Consider the following 18,974-nt stretch of genomic DNA (forward strand, 5'->3'; position numbering starts at 1 on the left):
CATAATGTCGGTACAAATCACATTTTGCAAGAATACATATACATGTACATGCTTTATGCATGGCCTCCTATATACTTGTCAAGTATGTACGATTACTTTTTCGTGTAAGCATCTTCGAATGTGCATATAAGTAATACAGATGTATGATATATGTATGTATTTGCACAGGCTGAAAATTTTGGTCTGATAGTGAGCGTGAAAACTACTGTTGCAAGTGAAAATCTAATGGTAAATACACACTTACATACATATGAAACTCATATTATATCATTTTTGGCACCGGTGTAAATACATATGTATGAATATGTATGTATGTATATATGACTCTACCGGCACGTTGGTAGTCACGGGCATTACCAGGAATGAAAATTTTACCACGCAGAAACAAACCACCACAACGTGTGTACCAGTTCGTATGTGCATAGTTTATCAACAGTTGTAAAGTTTTCAGTCAGAGTGATAATAAAGATAAATTTGCAATTAAAATCATTTACCTTAACACGATATATGTAATTTTAGCCGGAATTAATGAAGTCAATCACTTGAAGCACTATGTATGTATTGAGGATATGTTAATTTGTTGTTGTTTAAGGACGTAGCTCTCGTACTTTTGTAATTTCAATACAAGTCAGCATACATAGTATCAACAAACAGACGCTGCAGAATTGCATGGGGACATCAATGTCAAAAAATGCGATATATGCAGAAATCCGGTATTAAAATAATACCAAGCGGTATTCATATTCATGTATGTATGTGGCTACCAAAATGGTATTAACACAGAGAAGTAATACCATGTATCTACGAATAGCATTAAAGTAAAGTTTTACCTTATCGGTAGAAACGAGACATCAATACCTGCGTGACTATATACCAGATTTCTAACCGTGTGAGATTTTCTTAGCATTCCAGTTTTATAAGCATCCTGACCTTCCAATTGCATATTTTAATTTTATTATCACTTTGATCCCTTAGCCCCTGGTTATGTACATTCCCAAATACGAAGATAAGTTATCTTGTGTACATATGTACATGTACATCAACAGATTACGGAGAGGTGCTATTACATACATACATAAATTGAAGGACAGTGTACAGATTTGGGAAGTATGTAAATATGTACGCGAGCGAAAAATAGTTTCAACTTATTCCCAAATTTGCAAATTTTAGTACCAAATTTTACTCGATTGTGCTAATACTTAAGTTGGCTTACTCACATACATACATACGTTCATCATGGAATATGCAGGTGAAAACATTACTTTAATTAATTTTACAAAAACCATCTGACCAGTTTGAGTCGTGATGAAAGATTACTACTTAAATCGGAAGCCTGCTTTACGTTTATACGTGTGCAAACTTATTTACTTAATTTTTATGAGAGTGTATTTAATTAAGCTCAATATGTATTTTTCATGCAACATTTCCTTCATAATTCAGAAGAGAAATCGTTCAAATTTCCATCGTTCCAGTTTCCCAGTATTTTCCAATCGGAAACTGTGCATAAGGAAGTAAGCAAAGGTCGCACTGAAAAGTGTACACTCTTAAAAATAATGTTATACCCGTTTAAGAAGTAAACTCAATCTATATTAAGTAAACTATGTTACACCCAGCGAGTTACCTTTCTTTCCTCCTTATCAAGTTAAAGTTACCCTGGATTTAATAAAATTACTTATATAAATAATATAGGATTCGAAGTGCATTTACATTTCAAAGGGGTAACATTATTTTTAAGAGTGTGTCTGCCAAAATTATTTATAACGAATGGTTTGTACATACTTTCTGCACAGCCCGAGCTCGTCATGGGATACCGGGAGGACATCCCGCAAGCGGAAGTGTTCTACTGGGGGTTCAGTAAGGACGGCTTTGGTCACTTGTCCCTTCAACTGGACAATGCCACCTACATCAGCCACTAGCCAAACGCGCCCAAGGGAACCGGAAGTTTGGCCGCGGTAGAGTCGAAGGCCCTTCAAATGGCGTCCCTCCGAGGGGACATTTCCACCGAGGGGAGAAAACCTGACGACTCGATCGCCCTTCCAAAAGGGCTCATTAACGAGAGGGACATTTCCATCTGGTGGGACAATTCTCGCTGGACATCTCTAGAGGACATCTCTCGCTGGTGGAAAATGTACTGCAAGACGAGCCGGTACGCTTTGCTGTATAGCAATTGCGCCCAGACGGTAAAGTTGGCCTTGGAAGCGGGGGGAATAAGGGGGCCACCGATCATCGGAGTGGGGCTTACACCAGTGCAAGTGTTTCAATGGGTCAAGGGCTGCGTGGCGCTGTATAAGGGGACCAGCCAGTGGAGTTGTGTGGTAGTTTGATTTCTGGGGAATTTGGAACAGATCCCTGAAAAATTCCTGGAATACAATTCCAGAAATGTACATGCGAACATTACAAAATTTGAAAAATTTAACAGCAATATATACATACATAAATATGCAAATCATGAATTAATAAAATGTGTAATGTACTTGCGATGAATAAATTATAATCGAATGAAATATTTGTCAAGGGAAATTTATTTATGAAATTAGATCCTTTTATGAAATTCGTCACAGGTAGAAAAGTATACCTAGTTGAAAGATAAAAACAAGAAAGTCATCAAAAATATGTGACCAAAAGTACCAAATTTCATATCGTTCTAATGACGAGACGACTTCCGCATTTCAAATGTTGTTCGTCTACGCGAAAACTGTGCGCGTGTGTTTTTTGCTGGTAATTTTTATGCAATCATATTATGTAGAATTGACCCAATGATCGTAACCTTGTCATGTCGAAGGAGTTTTACTCTCGTAACAAATAATAAATAATTGTCTCTGTTGATGATGAGCATGTGCGATTTTCAGAGTCAGATCCGGTTTTTCATACGTAATTCGCATTGTACATAACTTTCACTTACTTACATATGTACAAGTACATGCATCACTTTATGTATGCACTTGATATGCAACTTGCTGTATGATCAGATCTAGTTTTTCACTTTTGTCAGTCGCACAAAGGAATTGGATGCAAGTGGAGGAAAATCTGTCTCGTCTCGTAATTACGTAAAGGTAAGTGAGTAAACTTTGTGGTTCTATGAATTAACGTATGTAATCCTATAGGTAGCATTGTAAAAAAACATGCTAAAATTTTGAAACTGTTTTGAAATTTTCATGGGAATCTGAGACTTTGTGCATACGATCTCAAATGTTCCTTCACTTAGATATGTCTTATATGGTTTTGGTAAAATCATTATACAATTTGTTTTACAGGGTTTTACAATTAAGATTATGTACATATGTAAATGTCAAAAAATTTTGTGAAATGTATCCAGTTCATAAAATATGCAAGAACCGTGTCAACTTAAGAATACACTAGTAGCGTTTCCATGCTCGTAGGATTGGGCGTATTTACTCATAGAAAAGTTCGCACATGTACATAAATATATATGAAAATCTCTCTCATTGAGCACACTGGAGAATCATCAAATTTTTGCTCGCATATCTAAATTATGTAGCTTCAGTATGGGTGGACTACGTGAATTGGCTAATTATATTCATCCATAAAAAATGTACAATAATACATAAATTCCACAAATATATTTTTTAGCAAAATCATGGAACTTCCCACCACCTTCAATGAATTGATGAAGCTTGCCCGTGACGTTGGGCGCAGTAGCGAGGGTGGCATCGACCTCGGCTTGGTTTTCTTCTATCTTGTCGTCATCGGGTTATTTTCCCTTCTCATAAAGTCCGTCGCGTCCGGGTACGCGCATTTTTCTGGGGCGCAAGGTCACGGGGGCTGGTCGAGGAGAAGAAATTATAATAATAATGTCCCCCAGGAAAAAATGGACACCGCGATGGAAAAAGTTTTCCATACTTCGGGAGGAAATCGTGACTTGGAAATTTAGAAATTTTCACAAATTTTGGCTGTCTTGTTTTAATAATTAATTAAGGTTGTTTTTGTTAATACGTGAGATATTTAAATTTAGTGTTTGGTTGATGCTTATAAAAGAAGATTTGTGTATTATTTTGAAGTATTTAATAAACAATTTTAAAATTTGCAAAAAACATGACATGCATTTCTTGTTTATGAAGTAAATATTATTAATTCAATCTGCATACACATGTAATTCCTTCACACTGATTTTTTTCCACGTTGAAATTGAGATTAGGTACACGATATCTGCAAAAAAACATAATAAATTATGCACATTTACATATTTAGGAAACATTGTAAATTTTGCAGTGCGGATGTATGTATGTACCTTATAAATTACGCGTTCTCCACATCGTTCAAATTTTCCTCAACTGTAGAATCACCATTTTCCGTCCTATTTTCTACCACATTTTCCTCTCGTCGAAGCCGGCTATCTTTTCTCACACCCTTGCCTTTCCCCACCCCCGGAATGTTATGTACTACTCGTTTATGTCGCCGAAGTCCGCCCTTGGAGTAGAAACACTTGTCGCACGTGGGACATTTCAGGTGTGCCCCGACCTGGTCCGGGTGGGCCTGCGCTTTATGCGAGAATAGCATCGCTTTTGTGACCTCTTCTCCACAAATGGGACATGACGACGCTTTGTGCGGGGTTTGGGCATGGGCGTCGAGCTTGGCTTGGGTCGTGAACTTCTTGGGGCAAAGGGTACAGGGAAATTTGAGCTTTTTCTTGTGACGGTCTTGATTTTGTCGAACTTTTTGTAATAATTTTTCCCTTTCTTCGGGGGAGACTTCGTCCACACCCCCGCAGTAGGCACGCTGGTGAAAGGTTAAGCTCTGTTTTTGCGTGAAGGAGGAACCACATTTCTCACAGGTGAATGGTTTCACGTTGAGGTGGATGTTCTTGTGCCTGGAAAAATAAAGCAAGGTAAATTACAATTTGCATGTGTAAAACAATGCAAATTAAATTACATAAATTTGTTTTACAAGAATGTAAGTACACTATTTGACAAAATATAGTAATTAAAAACATTTAAAAATAAATAAAAAAATGCATAACTGCCTATTTTACGGTCACACAGAATTGCGATCGATTGTGCTATCAAAATACGAAAAAGTCAACTTAAGAGCAGAAAAACTACATTTTTTTCTGCAAAAAATGTAAAACCTTAAAATTTTCCTTAATACCTAGTCAAATGAGTCCTAAATACAAATTTGGCATCACACTGATCACATTCATGCACAGTGAAGTTGAGCTTGACAAGGGTGTCCTTTTCCCATACAATTTTACACACGGTGATTTCATGCGCCAGGACGAGACGCCAGGTACGGAAGGTTTTGCCACATTTTGCACATGGATAAATCCCCTCTGAATTTTTAGGTGGTTTCAATTTGTTCTTTTCCAGTCGAGCAGGCAGGTTTAGTGCGGTGCGTTTCTTTTTCGAAATGGAATTTCGCTTGACATTTGTCTTCATGGTTTTAGTTGGAGTTTTGTTTTTCGGGGATTTCCTCTTCACCGAAATTTTGGGTACATTAACTTCGCAAGATTTTGCATCCTCAGTTTTTTTCTCTGTGGCGTTATCATCACAGTCAGAATCTTCCGAAGGTAAACTATAGTATGTATACCTATTTATAAATCAAACTTAAAACTCTCACGATTTTTTGCAATATTGCAAGAATAAATGCGTTCATAATTTGATTACGCGTCAGGATTGAAGTCCATCTCGTAGTTGTCATAATCTGAATCATCAGGTTCCGTTTTGATTTCCGTATCGGCCAGAAATTGGAGAGATTTCGTCTTCGCGGCGCGAGATGATAGTCGTCGCTGAGTAGAATTGTTTTCTTCCTCGTCGGAAGAGGACGAAGGTAATCTGACGGCGACGCCAAGCTCGATGTCCATCATGGGATCGCTGATGGGATCTTGTGCGTCGTCGTCATCATCTGAATCTTCCGCCATTTGCAGGAGTGACCAGTCGATAGATTCTGAAACATGCAAAAAGCAGTGCTAATATTTTATTATGCCAAAAATTGAAGCAATTTTGAGAAACAAATTTAAAAAAAGTATTGCGAAAAACGAAAATGAGGCTAAAATTTGATACTGGGATTATTTTAAAAGGAATCGAAATATAAAATTTGACAATATTTTTATCTATACAAATGATGAAGTATATCGCTTTTAGTTTGAAGGTGAAAATTTAAAAAAAACGACAATTTTTAGCTCTGATTTCGACACAGTTTTTGACAATCTTTGCGAAAGCACCACCTTCTCCTTTCTTGTTGTCATTATTCGATTTCTCCTTGTTCACGTCTTGCAAATTATCTCGCACGATTTGCAAATTTCGGTCAATTTGCTTCTGGATGGCGATGATTTGTTGGTACATGCCGTAAACTGAGATGACTGAGGGAACACAGGTGGAACAGAGGTGCGAATTAGTACGAAATTTGTTTCCCCCATCGGAAGGGAATTGCTGAAGGAAGACTTGTTTAAAGAGTGCGATTTCCTCCTCGTATTTGCGACCTGGATCTGAAATTAATCCGGAAGTTTGGCGACATGCGAAACATTGGGCAATGTTCTGCACCATCTTATCCAGTTCGGGGTCACGATTCAGTCTTACAAAGGGGGAGAGTGCTCGTGGTTGCGACATGATCTAAATAAATTAAGAAAGATTTAGTTAAATGTGTGGTTAAAAGAGTTAATTACGTTTTACATTTGAATTTCAAAATTATGAGAGGAACATATATGAAGTATAAATAACTTACTATGCTAAATACTTGCCAGAGTAAATTTAATTAAAGTATGTGTTTCAAACTTTAAATAATTTAATACTTTAACTCTATATTTCACATTTTGTTTTGATTTTGTTTAAATATTTTTGTGAAACACGATCCCGGTAAAAAAACTCGATGTTATTCAGACGGCCGTGCATACAGGATGTTGATATTATTTTAAGATTTTTAATAATAACGGTTTCATCAAATTAATTTCTTGATAATGTAAACTTTACATGCTAATCCATTATTTGACCCGTGATCTAATTTTAATTTGCTTCCAATAATTTGATCACATATTTTACGTTCGGCCCGTGCTAACACACTTTGTCTTATGAAAGCCGTTCATGTTTTCATGCAAATTTTTCATGATTTTAAACTAAACTATGCAAAAATGTATCTCCATTAACAATTTTAAATTAGGTTTTGCCGTCTTTATTTTCGGTCAAAAAATATAAACTATCTGTAATCGGGTCATAGGCCAATCCGACCACAGTTTCAGTTCAGAAATTAGCCGGGTCGAGTTCCCAAAATATTTGACCTCCTCATTTCCATTTACAACTGTGATTATGGAGAGCATTTGGGCGAGAAAATATTCCCCCACAAAAAGAACAAGGGTAGCATTTGTCGCGATGTTCGCGCAGGTGATGTTCTATCCGCAGGAGGGAATTGCGGAACACGTCCCCACAAAATTCGCACACGGGCTCGGATTCTGCACTCTAAAAACGAAAATGAAAAATAGTAATTATGCCGCATGTTCACCAAAATTTTTTTTACCATTTTTGGGGAATCACATCCCTCCAAATGCGTCACCCATTCAACCTCCGAGCCAACCTTGATGGGACATCCGTACGGACAGGACGTCTTGTCGGGAAAGTGAGCCAGCTCCACGTGGCGATGCATGCTGGTCGTCGTGGTGAAAATGTTTGAACACATGTCGCACGGATAACGTGTTGGTTTTGTCGACCTTGAGACATTATGCGACTGCTGCATGTGGGCCTTCAATATACTCACGCGCGTAAAAATCCTCGGACAAAGGGTACATTTTCGTTTAATCCCGTCATGAATGGAGCGCATGTGTCGGTGCAAATTCACGTAAGATGTGAAACGCTGGTCGCATTTTGGACAAGAAACTGATTTCCGATTTAGACGGTCGCGTCTGCAAAAAAAATGAAAAATTTATTGTTTAAATGATTAGTGACAATATTGGTTAAGATTGCACAGAAAGACGCATTAGGGCAGCACGTATTAATTGCACGGAAAGTATTAATTTTTCATGTATTAATTTTCCTTGAACTCAAATTATTTAAATTGAAATTTCTAAACTCGATTTGGAGTTTTAAAGTAAATGCCTGTCTTATAAACATGCTACAGAAGAGAAATTTATCCAGTCAAAGTGGTAAAAATAGGCTATTGTTTGCTAATTTAAATACCAAATCTGCAATATGCTATTTAAATAAGTATATGTACACTCACCGTTTCGCCGCCTTTGCTGAGGAAATAAATTTAATTTAAGTAAGATAAAGTGGATTTGTCAGAGTTTTTTCGCCAATTATGCAATCTCACCAGAAACAAGAGCAGAAGTAGTAACCTCATCTGAATGAACATTCATGTGGCGCGAGAGACTTCTTTTGCTGGCGTACTTTATCCCACATTTTTTGCACTCGAATTTGTTTGATGCTAAAAGAAATATTTACAAGTATCCTGAAGTATTTTGCCCGTACATTATTCTTATTTATAGAACTCACCGGTAATATCATCTTCGGAAATGCCGGGATGAATATTCTTATTCTTCATGTGGCGTATGAGATTATCATGCTTGCTGAAAGTGACATTAGGTTGGCATATTTTGCACACAAATTTCGATTCAGCTGTTTTGGATTCTGAATTTGTAACGCTAATGATTCCCGTTACCCCACAGCTGTGATCATTGAGGACAGATTGACGGGTAAATCTTTGCTCACAGATAGAACAAGAGTACATTTTTTCGGGATGTACCCGCAGGTCATGTTCTATATGCAAGAGCATGTTGCGGAACACCTCGGCACAATGTTTACAAACGCATTGTGGTTCTGCCCTCTAATGAAAAAATCACATATCTAATAAACATGACGGGTAAATAAAAATTCGCATTTTTTTAATACCATTTTTGAGGAGTCACATCCCTCCAAATGTGTCACCCATTCGGTCTCCGAGCCAAACTTGGTTTCGCATCCGTACGGACAGGACGTCTTGTCGTGAAAGTGGACCAACTCCACGTGACGATTCCTGTTTCCCGATGAGGAAAAGGTTTTCAAACACATGACACAGGAATGACGCCCTCTTTGACTCGGAACTGGAACAGTGTGACATTTGCGAGTATGTCTTTGCAATAAGTTCAAGTGCGGGAAGACTTTCGGGCAAAGGGTACACTTCCGCTGAGAATGAACCTTATCGTGAGCGATACTCTTGTGTCGGTGGAAGGCCCCGTGCGAGGTGAAACTCTGGTCACATTTTGGACATGGAAATTGATTTAAAGGGACGACGAGTCTGCAAAAAAGTGTAGAAATTTGACGTAGGACTTGATGACTCGTCATTACCATGATCAACACGCTTTTATTAATCATTTATAGCCTCGGATAGGGATTTATTTTAAAATGCGGGACAAATTTGTTGTCAGTAAGTTGAATGGTTGTGAGATTATAGTTTCAAAGGCTCGTTTGCAAAAACGGTGAAAATTTGGAGTGCATATTTGCAAAAAATTGGCAACGACTTGTTCTTCAAATTTTTCGTCCGTAATTCTACAAAATTCCAGAGCCTAGAAATGATATAAAATGTGCTGATTTTGACGATGAGTCATCGAGTCTTTCGTTAGTAATCGATTTCTTAACTTGAAAGTGAAACTCTAGGATTGTATAAAAAATAGACGAACAGAAGTTTCAACGTGACAATAATTTTCTAATCAAGTTGGAAAAGGGATGAGAATCAATTAAAAATTGTAGGAAATCAGATTAATTCTCAAATACTAGATTCTAGGAATTGACTGCAGTCTATACTCACCGCTTAGTTTTCTTTGATATGGCTGTTGAAAGAAATTTAAATTCATGTTTTAATGAATTTCACACATATATATGTAAAGTTTACATGTAAATCTTACCGAAATCATCACAAATGTCGGGATGAATTTTCTTGTTGGTCATGTGGCGCAGGTAATTTGAATATCTGGAAAATTTGGCCTTAGGTTGGCATATTTCGCACGTATACTTTGATTCCGCCTCGACATCAGAATTTGCAGCGTCGGAGGAGGCGTCATCGCTTTCTGACATGTCTGGTTCATAAAGCGGATCAGACGTGATTTCGTCGCGATTATCGTCGTCATTGTCGTCATAGATGGGCTCGACTTTTACGGAGAATTCTTCTTCGTCAATGCTTCCAGAACAGTAGCTGTCACGATTAGCCACGATTTCATGGGACAATTCTACATTAAAGGAATATCATAAGCATAACTTAACTGCAATTTAATTTACCGAGATTAGATAATCGAGTAGATTATTATTTACCACTAATTTCGGATTCCTTTCGCAATTTATTGAACAGTCCGTTCCTGCTGGAAATAACGGCACGCAGAGAAATGGTGATATTTTCAATCTGCGTGGTCAAATTGGCCAAGGAGAGGATCGCAGAGGAGCAAATTTTACAGCAAAATATTGGAGAATGATCTTCAGTTTGTAAAATGAGAGAAATTTGCTCCTGACTTAGAATGAATTTGGCAAGAATTTCCATTTCCTGGACGGCGAGAGGGCTCAGATTTATCGATTCGGAGCAGATCGAACAGGACCCTGATTCTGGGGATGAATTATTCTCCTCAATTTTCTGGGGAAGGTTGTGATCGTGATGAGGGGGGATAAAATTTGTCCTGTTGAGGAGGACCGTGCAGGAAAGTAAATCTCGTAAAATATGACCCGTCCCATTTTTCGTAGAGTTGGAAACCCCGTCGTTTTTCGTCATTTTATTTATCTGTAAAAATAACTGGATTTAGAATTGCAAATTTACTCATGTAATTGTGTAGTTAATTGTGAATTGCATGATGTGAAATGGAAATGTGCCTTTAAATTTACTATTCGTTTAAATTACACCAAATTACGGCCGTATTCTGTGCAATGGCGGAAGCGGATAACGCTAGACAAGAAGAAAAATTGATTGACAGCCGGGTGGCAACTTACCACTGGCAAGGATGTACTTGTTTGTAAATTCTTGATTTCATGCAATAAACTGTAATTTCCTCCCTCAATGATTAAAATTTAATCATTAAATGAAGAATATAAAATCACTTACTTCTCATACCTCCTATGCATTATCCGATTGATTAAAAGTCGTCGATCCTTTGTCATTACCACAATAATCTCCAGAGAAATTTGTCACAATCAGCTGATCAGCTGGAAAAAAAGTAGTTGGTTTGTTGGTGCAGTGGAAAACCGGCTTTTACATATGTTCGTACATAGTATGCACATAAGTTTTCAGATATTGCACGCTCACATAGCGAACACCACTTGTACAACTAAATATTATTGAAACGTGAATTAGGTAAATTATTAATCGTAAAAAAAGACATTTTGTTACGATAGAACTATGTAGGGTACTCACACATGTTGTCAAGTCAGAGATCATTAATATTGACCCTGACAGAAGAAGCTCAAAATAATGTTTAAAGCAAAAACGAAACGAAACGTTTAAGCATTTTTATGTCGAATTTTGTGTCGGAGTTCGAAAAACGGTGCATTCAGGTTGTGGAGAAATAATTAGCACGAATCTTTTAGTGGTAGTACGTAGCATTTCGATATATTTTTCAATCATCGAGAAGTTCGCTACCGCAACCCCCTTTGCCGTTTTTCGAATTTTGGCCCCTCCCCGGCAAGTATAACCAAATAGGTCAAATACTGTTTAAATCTGAACAAACTCACTTTTTTTTTGTTTCCCTAACTTGCGGTTTTGACTAATGGTAGTACCATGAGGATATGAGGAATTAAGAATATGAAATGCGTATAAAACTAAATGGAACAGGTCATAATAAAATCAGGAACCGGACCATCGACAAAGCCCACTTTTTTGCCACCATTGACCCATTAAATCGACAAAAGGTCGACGATGCATATGACGCAAGAATATTCCAGTTCATTTCTGAAAAATATATATAAACCGTCTCGTATTTTATGAGCACACTAGGTATAAGCTCTCTTATGAAAAAGATATAAAGAGAAAAGTTTTTCGTCGCCCCAACCGAAAATCTGAAATCTCTCTTCCCACTAAAGTTTCTGTCAAAACAAAATACAAAACAAATACTTCACAAATAGAAATAAAAACGAAGTACAAACGTATGTATTAGCAAAAACGTTTTAAATGAATCGTATTCGACCAAGTTCCATATGTATGTAACAAATTTGAAGAGTGAAGAGAGAAAAAGCGAATGAAATTTGAAATTCACACTTTATGCTTGAGTTTTAACGCAAATGTATCAGTGAGAAAGTTAACAAGTTGTAGTTCTTTGTTTAAATATAGCAATATTCACAAATTGTGCTAATCGCAATTAAACGGATCGACGTAATAAAGGTGGAGGGTAAGCAACTTTTAAGGTTATCTGAATAGAAATCTAAAAGTAAATACCTTCCTTAATTTGTAATTATTCCAAGGATTTCGTTTAAGATAAGATGAGTATCTACGGATTTGACCCTGTCGCAACAGCGTTGTCTCAAGCAGAGGTAAATTATTTTAATTATTGAGGCGCTAAACTTAATACTTGAGGCTAATATCTTGACATATTTTCCGAAAAGGTGCTCGAGAACATATTCCGCTTTCTCCCAACCCCCTCGTTGACCGCGTGTTGTCTCGTGTCGCCAAAATGGACGGTCGAGGCGGCTCGTCGCCTCGAGCAGGAAGCCCTAATCCGACTTGATTCGACCAAGTTGGAAAAATACGGTGTAATCATGGCGATGAAGGCTTGTCGTTTGAATCAGCAAACGCCACGACCCCACGAATCCCTCAGTTTCACTCTGGACTATCGAGGTTGCTTAGATTTGTTATCGGTAGGGTCCTTGGCCCCTGTAATGGATGTCGTCTACCCGAAAATTAGGCGACTCTGTTTGGAAATTCTGTATAGGGAAGACTCACAAATAAAGTAAGATAATCGGTGGGTCATTTGTGATGATTTCTTAGGAAAATTAGCTTCCGAATTTTCATAAAGTTACTCAGATCAAGTTATTCTGTAAAAGCTTGTAAAATAATTTTACAAAACGCACATATTTTACAAGTTACCGACTGCGTGAATTGCCTCAATGATTTTTGGGAAATTAGAATACTTTAAATTTTGTCACACTAATTTTACTTATGAATTAAATATTTAACATTATGAATTTTAGGATATAAATATGTATGACCTCTACAATCGATTATATCATCATAAATAACTATGTTTTTCCTCTTTTCCAGGATAATCGAGCCCCACGTCGTATCCCAGCTACTCCCCTTCTTCAAGAACATCACCCACTTTAAACTCATCGTCATCCCACCGAAAACGGAGCGGACGACCAACCGTGAAAAAACTGACCAGCTTCCGCACCTTGGCAAAGTGGTCATGTCCATCCCAAACACACCCATGTTCAATTTCTTACACACCGTAGAGTTCGAGCTTGCCTTCAGCTATGCAATAGGAACGCCTCCCGGGAGACTGAAAGCCTTGGCGAATCGAATTATCGCCATGGCCGGGGAACACGTCAAGCTCGGCAAAGTTTACACTAAATTTGCCAACGGGGAAAATAATCCTCTCCTCCAACTTTCCACTGTTGACAATCCCAAGGGGGCAAGTAATTCGCGTGTCAGTTGTGACATGACCACATACATGTTGGACGCAATCGGTGTGGCGGGGCGGGAGGAGCTGCACGAGGTGCAAGTCACGTCCACAATGACGACACGAATTCTTGAAAAAGGTGGGTTCACGGGGCTCCGAAAGGTGCAGATGGAACTTTTTAATTCCGAGGTGGACTACGCGGTCAGATTTTTGGCGGCGATGAAGGATCAGTTGGTCGAGGTGAGCGTGTGTATCAATGGGGGATCGAGGAAGGAGGTGGAAGTGCCGGTTATGCCGAAATTGGAAACGTTTGGTAGGAATTTTTGTTATTTTTAGAAATTGTTATTTCGAAACATTTAAGAATTTGTTTGGTTTAGAAATTTGGACGGCCAACGACCTCGGGGGTTGCAGACTGCATGCCGTGAAGCTTTCCAATTTGCAAGATGCCTATCCTGTGCTGAAATCCATCCATATATTATCGCACGACATTCACATTATGGAGTTTCACTTGAACAACGTGCTATTTTTTGAAGAATCGAAAACTAGGAATGTCAAGACCACTGCTAGGAAAGATAGGACATCGACGACATCGTCGTCTCCCTTCCCTAAATTGGAAATGGTCGTAATATGTATACGAAAAGTAGAAAAAGAGCACCGAGATACGTATAACAGACTGGTTGGGAGAGTTAAGGGAAATGGGTATGTTTTGGATCATAAAGATTACAACTCGGAGGGATTGGGGTCGAAGTTCTAAGTTTCTTTATGAAATGCCAAATATCCAATTGTTCATAAAAAATCGATATTTACATTCATGAGGACTACGTTACTCCTCTTGCTAACACAAATTAATCGAATTTTAGATAAGATTGACGTTCTAATCATTCCAGCGAAAATGTAGACAATACTATTTTTCGCATCTCAAGGATTGCAAATTCAGGAAAGGAAGTTCGTCTATTTTTCACGAGAGTACAAAACCATGTAATTAGAGCACAATATTTGCATAAAAAACTTGTATTTCTATAGTTTGTTAGGTGACATCTTTAAATTCAGCAAAGTATCTTACCATTCTGTATTTAATATTACGGGTATGTACACCTTAATGAATAAAATCCTTCCTTTTCTTGTTTAAAATTACAAAATAATTACAGGGTTATTAATTGTTATTACTTGTATTATATATTTAATAATGGTTCGTACTTTAATATATATATAATTATCATATTTGTAATTTGTACTCTGCCTGTTTAAATGAGGCTCTCGTTAAATAAGTTAAATAAATTTACGACAACTTAGCAATACTGATTAACAATCATAGCAGCAGCTTGTTCGTCTACATAAATAAATTACTATTTCGATCATCGTATCAGAAAGGACGCCATGACCCTCTAGCTGTCAAATCAAATGCAAATTTTGCCCTGACTTCACAGCGAACTAATGGAAGACCCACTCTCCCGTGTGTGCTTGAAATCATTGTAGGCTAAAATTAAAAAAATATATATTGTGAAGGTCGACAATGCATACATATGTAGATACATACCAATAAATTCTTATCCGGCTACAAAATACCTTTGCAAGCTTTTTGATGGCGCAAGAGAGAGTTATCTGATGACAAAATAAGCTTGCACCCGACACAAGATGGTTTCTTATCACGAGGGAGGTGGAAGAAACGAATGTGCCTTGACCTTGTAGAACTACAGTTGAACACCTTATCACAGACCGGACATTTTAACCAATCCTGGGTGCTTTTAGCTGGCGAGGATTTTATTTGACAAGCTTTTTTAGACTGCAATTTGACTGTTTTAGGCTGCACCGTTTTTCGTGCTGCTGGAGAATCTCTTCTCTTTCGTTTTCTGAAAAACGAATATTTGCATGAAATAAATTATAAATCGGAACAGTTGAGATTTATGTATGTACTTAAAACAGAACATATTGGATCCCTTATTTTTATTAATTGAGATCCAATTATACAAATCTGAATACATATTTACACATATACGTACATACCGTAGTGGTGGTGCTGTAATAGTTGGGGTCGGAGACGTCCGCCCCCTCGACGTTTTTGGGGAAGGAGGACTAGTACTAAAAGTACGGTAAAAAGGGTCTTCGTCGTCGTCGTCAAGTGAATTTTCCGCCTTTATTTTGTCGACAATTGGCTGGGGGGAGGGATTAAGGCAGTCATCCATATCTCCGAGGGGATCAACGTCATTTTCCACTTCCGTCTCAGGTTCCACTTTGACGTGTACCTCTTCTGTTATAAAATTTTCTTCATGCTGTTCATTCCCTCCTGATTGAAATAATAATGATATTATTTAAAGTAAATATTTACTATGGGGCCGTTCATAAATTATGTAACGCAAGAAGGGGTCTATAAGGCTTCAATGCATATGTGACACATGTTAAAGGGGGGTTCAAGAAAATCGCGATTCTTGCTTTACATAATTTATGAAGTTAATTAATTTGATTGATAAACCTGTCATGCGGAGAATCATGTCACGAATTTGTACAATTTTACGATCCTCCTCATTTTTAAGGGAGTGGGAGGAGGAAGAAGTGAGTAAAATTGTGGCCTGAATTGTACCAACTTTTGACACAATTTCTTCCTCCAGGAGTAAAATTTGGTTCCTAATTTCTTCCATTTTACTGATGAGAGGATAACAGTCGTCACAAAACTCACATATCTCGTCATCTTCAAATTCAGGAGGTAGATACTGAGTAGGTTCGTAATTATGGCGACGCAGTGTTAGCAGGTTGCAGAGGGTTTCAATTTTAATTTTTGTGGGGGATTTTTTCGCTGCGCTGTGGTTAACTTGTAAGCAAAGAAGGCAGACTTGGTTGGACATGGTGGGTAGATCTAGAAATTATACAAATGTACATGATGTCATTATCCAGGTAAGATTCAATTTTTTTACAATTTGATTTAGACAGATTCGAACCTGATGAAGGGGACGTTGTTTGAGGAGATGACGGATCGTTCACGCCAGCTAAAAGTAATCACATAGTTTATTGTTAATTTAATTACTTGTTCTCAATTAGCAATTTAAACAAGTTTAATAGTTTAGTACTCGTTTACTTGCAGGATAACCTGACCAGTAAAATGACGGCTGCAAATCCGAGTACTCTCACACAGCTCCCAAGCATAATCTTGCCCTAAGCGGCGGACAATAGCGTTACTAATTCATAGTATCTAATTATGACCTTTGAGAAGACAAATTAACTAATTTTATAGTTAAGTTTGAACATACAAATTTGGTGAAAATGCAGCTGCAAGTTTTGTTTTTATTTATTTTGTCAACAGAGCCGAACTCAAACTCGTGCCAAAAAAAAAGAGAAAGCACGTCTCAATTAAACAACAAAGTTTCATGAAAAATTCGTCTCATGCATGGTCTCATCTTTTCATGCAAAACACGAAGCTAAATTAAGTAATTAATAAATCCCTCAATTGAAAGTTTCAATTTGAAACTTATCAGTTTTTAAGTAAAATTAATCATAGATTTTATGTTATGTCATGTCAACAAAATATTTTGAATTTACTCTTAGCTTCATCAGTCGATAAGTCAGTAATAAATATGTGTTTGCAAGGCGCCGGGGTATATAATTTAATTTGTAACATGATTACAGTAGACTTTAACCATAGAAAAATGCTACTAATTCCTTAACAATTTGTATTTATTGATGATAAAAAATAGGAATTTAACGATAAATAAACTAAACTAAAACTAAAAATATAACTAACATTTAATCATTGTCTTCTTCTATCTGAAACGCATCCTTTTTCGATCGTGGCAACCTGTCTTTCTTCTCCGGAACGACGCCATGGGCCGTTTTCAAATGCAGAGTCAGCGCCGACTTGACCGCGAATCCTTTTTCACACTGGTCGCAGATGAAGGGCCGCTCCCCCGTGTGCGCTTGGCGAATGTGGCATCGCAGGATGAAAGGAGTGGTACATCCTTTATCGCAGTGGGGGCATTTGTGCGGGGTGGGGGCGACGTAGCCCTGAGTGTGGATAACCTTGACATGACCCCTCCTACCCGTGGTTGTCTTGAAGGCCTTGTCGCAGTGGGGGCAGGGGTAGGGTCGCTCGCCCGTGTGAGTTCTCATGTGAGCCTTGAGACCCCCATTATCGATAAAACAGGTCCCACAAATCTAAAGACAAATGGAATTTTAGAAATGAATAGGAAATCTTATTGACAAAAAGTATTTCTGGACGTTAGAATTAAAAGATTGTTCCGAATTTTCACCTCGCATTTGTGCTTTTTTTCACCGTGGACTTTCTTGTGGATTTTAAATGCATCCAGCTTTGTAAAAGTAGCTCCGCTTTTCCATAATTACAAAAAATTAGCAATTGTCCATACAAAATTGATTGCAGTTAAATACCATTCATCACAAATGAACGGGTCCTTTGAATGCATCTTGACTTTGTGGGCTTCTAAGCTGTTCCATGCCTTAAATATTTCTCCACAAGTGTCACATTTCCGCTCAACCCTGCTACCATCGTGCTGGGGAAGGTGTGCCTTGAGGTCGGCGGGAGAATAAAACCCTTTCCCACAAAGGTCACAAGTAATAGGGGCAGGTAACCCGGGGTGGCGGCGCCCAATGTGGCGCCGCATGGTGCAATTGTAGCCTGTTTTGTACTCACAGTGAGGACAATTTTCAGTTTTTTCCTTAGTATGCGTCTTCAAGTGGCTGGAATTGCGAAAAATAGTTAGATTAGATGTTTATGTGATTTCCTCAAAAGTTTTGTTCTGAGAAATTTGCACGGGAAATTTGCACGGGACATTTTTTCTAGTTAAAATCCCTTCGAAAAACGCAGAGAAAATTTTTTGACTGTAACAGCAACAACATTTTTTATGGAACACGAGTTCCGTAAAGTTATTGTTGCGGGCCTCCTCACATTTGCATAAATATGATAATACGGCCCTGGCTCTTATAAATGATGAGTTATCATTGGCTTTATTTTATTGATAAGTTATCAGGGCATTCCATATCGAATATACCTTTCCATCTCCGTCCTACTCCTGAACCGCCGAGGACACTGAGGATGAGTACACTCGAATCGTTTTGAATGCGTTATTGATGCCAAGTGTTTTTTAAGACGCTCCTCGTCCTCAAATCGCTTATCGCACAAGTCACAAACGAAAGGTTTCGTCCCCTCGATGTCATGCAGTTCCAAATGTCTCGCCAAATTTTCCTCGAGGAAGAATTTCTTTCCGCATTTGACGCAGGACAATTTCTTTTCCCCATCTTCGTGCCGCATCACCATGTGCGCACCAAGGGCGCCTTGGTACTCGAACTTGCACTTACAAATTCGGCATTGAAAAGCGGACAAACCTTCGTGGACAACCTGTGGAGTCTCGTGGCAAGTGGAGGTCTCTCTCTTTTGCGGAGCGAAGAGTGGCGGTGCAGGACGGTGCGATGCAGGGAATGCCGCCGTGGAAGCGGGCGATGTGATGAGTAAGGTTACATTTTC

The 18,974-nt window shown here is 38.2% G+C and overlaps 3 protein-coding genes and 2 long non-coding RNA genes across 11 annotated transcripts; 3 read left to right on the forward strand and 2 right to left on the reverse strand.

Moving 5' to 3' along the window:
* The first annotated feature begins 993 nt into the window (after positions 1 to 993).
* LOC118433187 lies at positions 994 to 2,480 on the forward strand. The gene is made up of 3 exons (XR_004833231.1): positions 994 to 1,249; positions 1,441 to 1,511; positions 1,791 to 2,480. It is a non-coding gene; the product is annotated as an uncharacterized LOC118433187 (long non-coding RNA).
* Positions 2,481 to 2,922: 442 nt separating this feature from the next.
* On the forward strand, positions 2,923 to 4,052 carry LOC118433174. The gene is made up of 2 exons (XR_004833227.1): positions 2,923 to 3,053; positions 3,592 to 4,052. It is a non-coding gene; the product is annotated as an uncharacterized LOC118433174 (long non-coding RNA).
* Positions 4,053 to 4,135: 83 nt separating this feature from the next.
* On the reverse strand, positions 4,136 to 11,156 carry LOC110861660. Of its 5 annotated transcripts, none has more exons than XM_035844844.1 (10): positions 11,002 to 11,156; positions 10,227 to 10,683; positions 9,824 to 10,144; positions 9,727 to 9,748; positions 8,832 to 9,216; positions 6,182 to 6,566; positions 5,622 to 5,901; positions 5,107 to 5,529; positions 4,250 to 4,828; positions 4,136 to 4,167 (listed from the first exon to the last, which is right to left on the reverse strand). In XM_035844844.1, exons 2-9 carry the CDS (start codon positions 10,672 to 10,674, stop codon positions 4,258 to 4,260), a joined length of 2,835 nt encoding a protein of 944 aa, XP_035700737.1. In that variant the 5' UTR covers positions 10,675 to 10,683; positions 11,002 to 11,156; the 3' UTR covers positions 4,136 to 4,167; positions 4,250 to 4,257. The 5 variants fall into 5 exon arrangements, with proteins under 5 accessions (XP_035700737.1, XP_035700734.1, XP_021966477.1 ...); XM_035844841.1 differs by having other exon boundaries at positions 5,107 to 5,544; XM_022110785.2 differs by having other exon boundaries at positions 5,107 to 5,544; positions 10,890 to 11,129.
* A 782-nt stretch (positions 11,157 to 11,938) lies between these two features.
* Positions 11,939 to 15,001, forward strand: LOC110861663. The gene is made up of 5 exons (XM_022110791.2): positions 11,939 to 12,280; positions 12,354 to 12,422; positions 12,495 to 12,838; positions 13,150 to 13,820; positions 13,885 to 15,001. Exons 2-5 carry the CDS (start codon positions 12,372 to 12,374, stop codon positions 14,259 to 14,261), a joined length of 1,443 nt encoding a protein of 480 aa, XP_021966483.2. The 5' UTR covers positions 11,939 to 12,280; positions 12,354 to 12,371; the 3' UTR covers positions 14,262 to 15,001.
* LOC110861662 lies at positions 14,698 to 17,241 on the reverse strand. 3 transcript variants are annotated; one of them, XM_022110787.2, is made up of 6 exons: positions 16,578 to 17,241; positions 16,441 to 16,488; positions 15,978 to 16,358; positions 15,512 to 15,791; positions 15,074 to 15,357; positions 14,698 to 14,984 (listed from the first exon to the last, which is right to left on the reverse strand). In XM_022110787.2, exons 3-6 carry the CDS (start codon positions 16,345 to 16,347, stop codon positions 14,929 to 14,931), a joined length of 990 nt encoding a protein of 329 aa, XP_021966479.1. In that variant the 5' UTR covers positions 16,348 to 16,358; positions 16,441 to 16,488; positions 16,578 to 17,241; the 3' UTR covers positions 14,698 to 14,928. The 3 variants fall into 3 exon arrangements, with proteins under 3 accessions (XP_021966479.1, XP_021966482.1, XP_021966480.1); XM_022110790.2 differs by having other exon boundaries at positions 15,045 to 15,357; XM_022110788.2 differs by having other exon boundaries at positions 16,570 to 17,241.
* Positions 17,242 to 18,974: the final 1,733 nt, after the last annotated feature.

Source organism: Folsomia candida, unplaced genomic scaffold (assembly GCF_002217175.1).
Source record: "Folsomia candida strain VU population unplaced genomic scaffold, ASM221717v1 Fcan01_Sc043, whole genome shotgun sequence".
Taxonomy (NCBI): domain Eukaryota; kingdom Metazoa; phylum Arthropoda; class Collembola; order Entomobryomorpha; family Isotomidae; genus Folsomia; species Folsomia candida.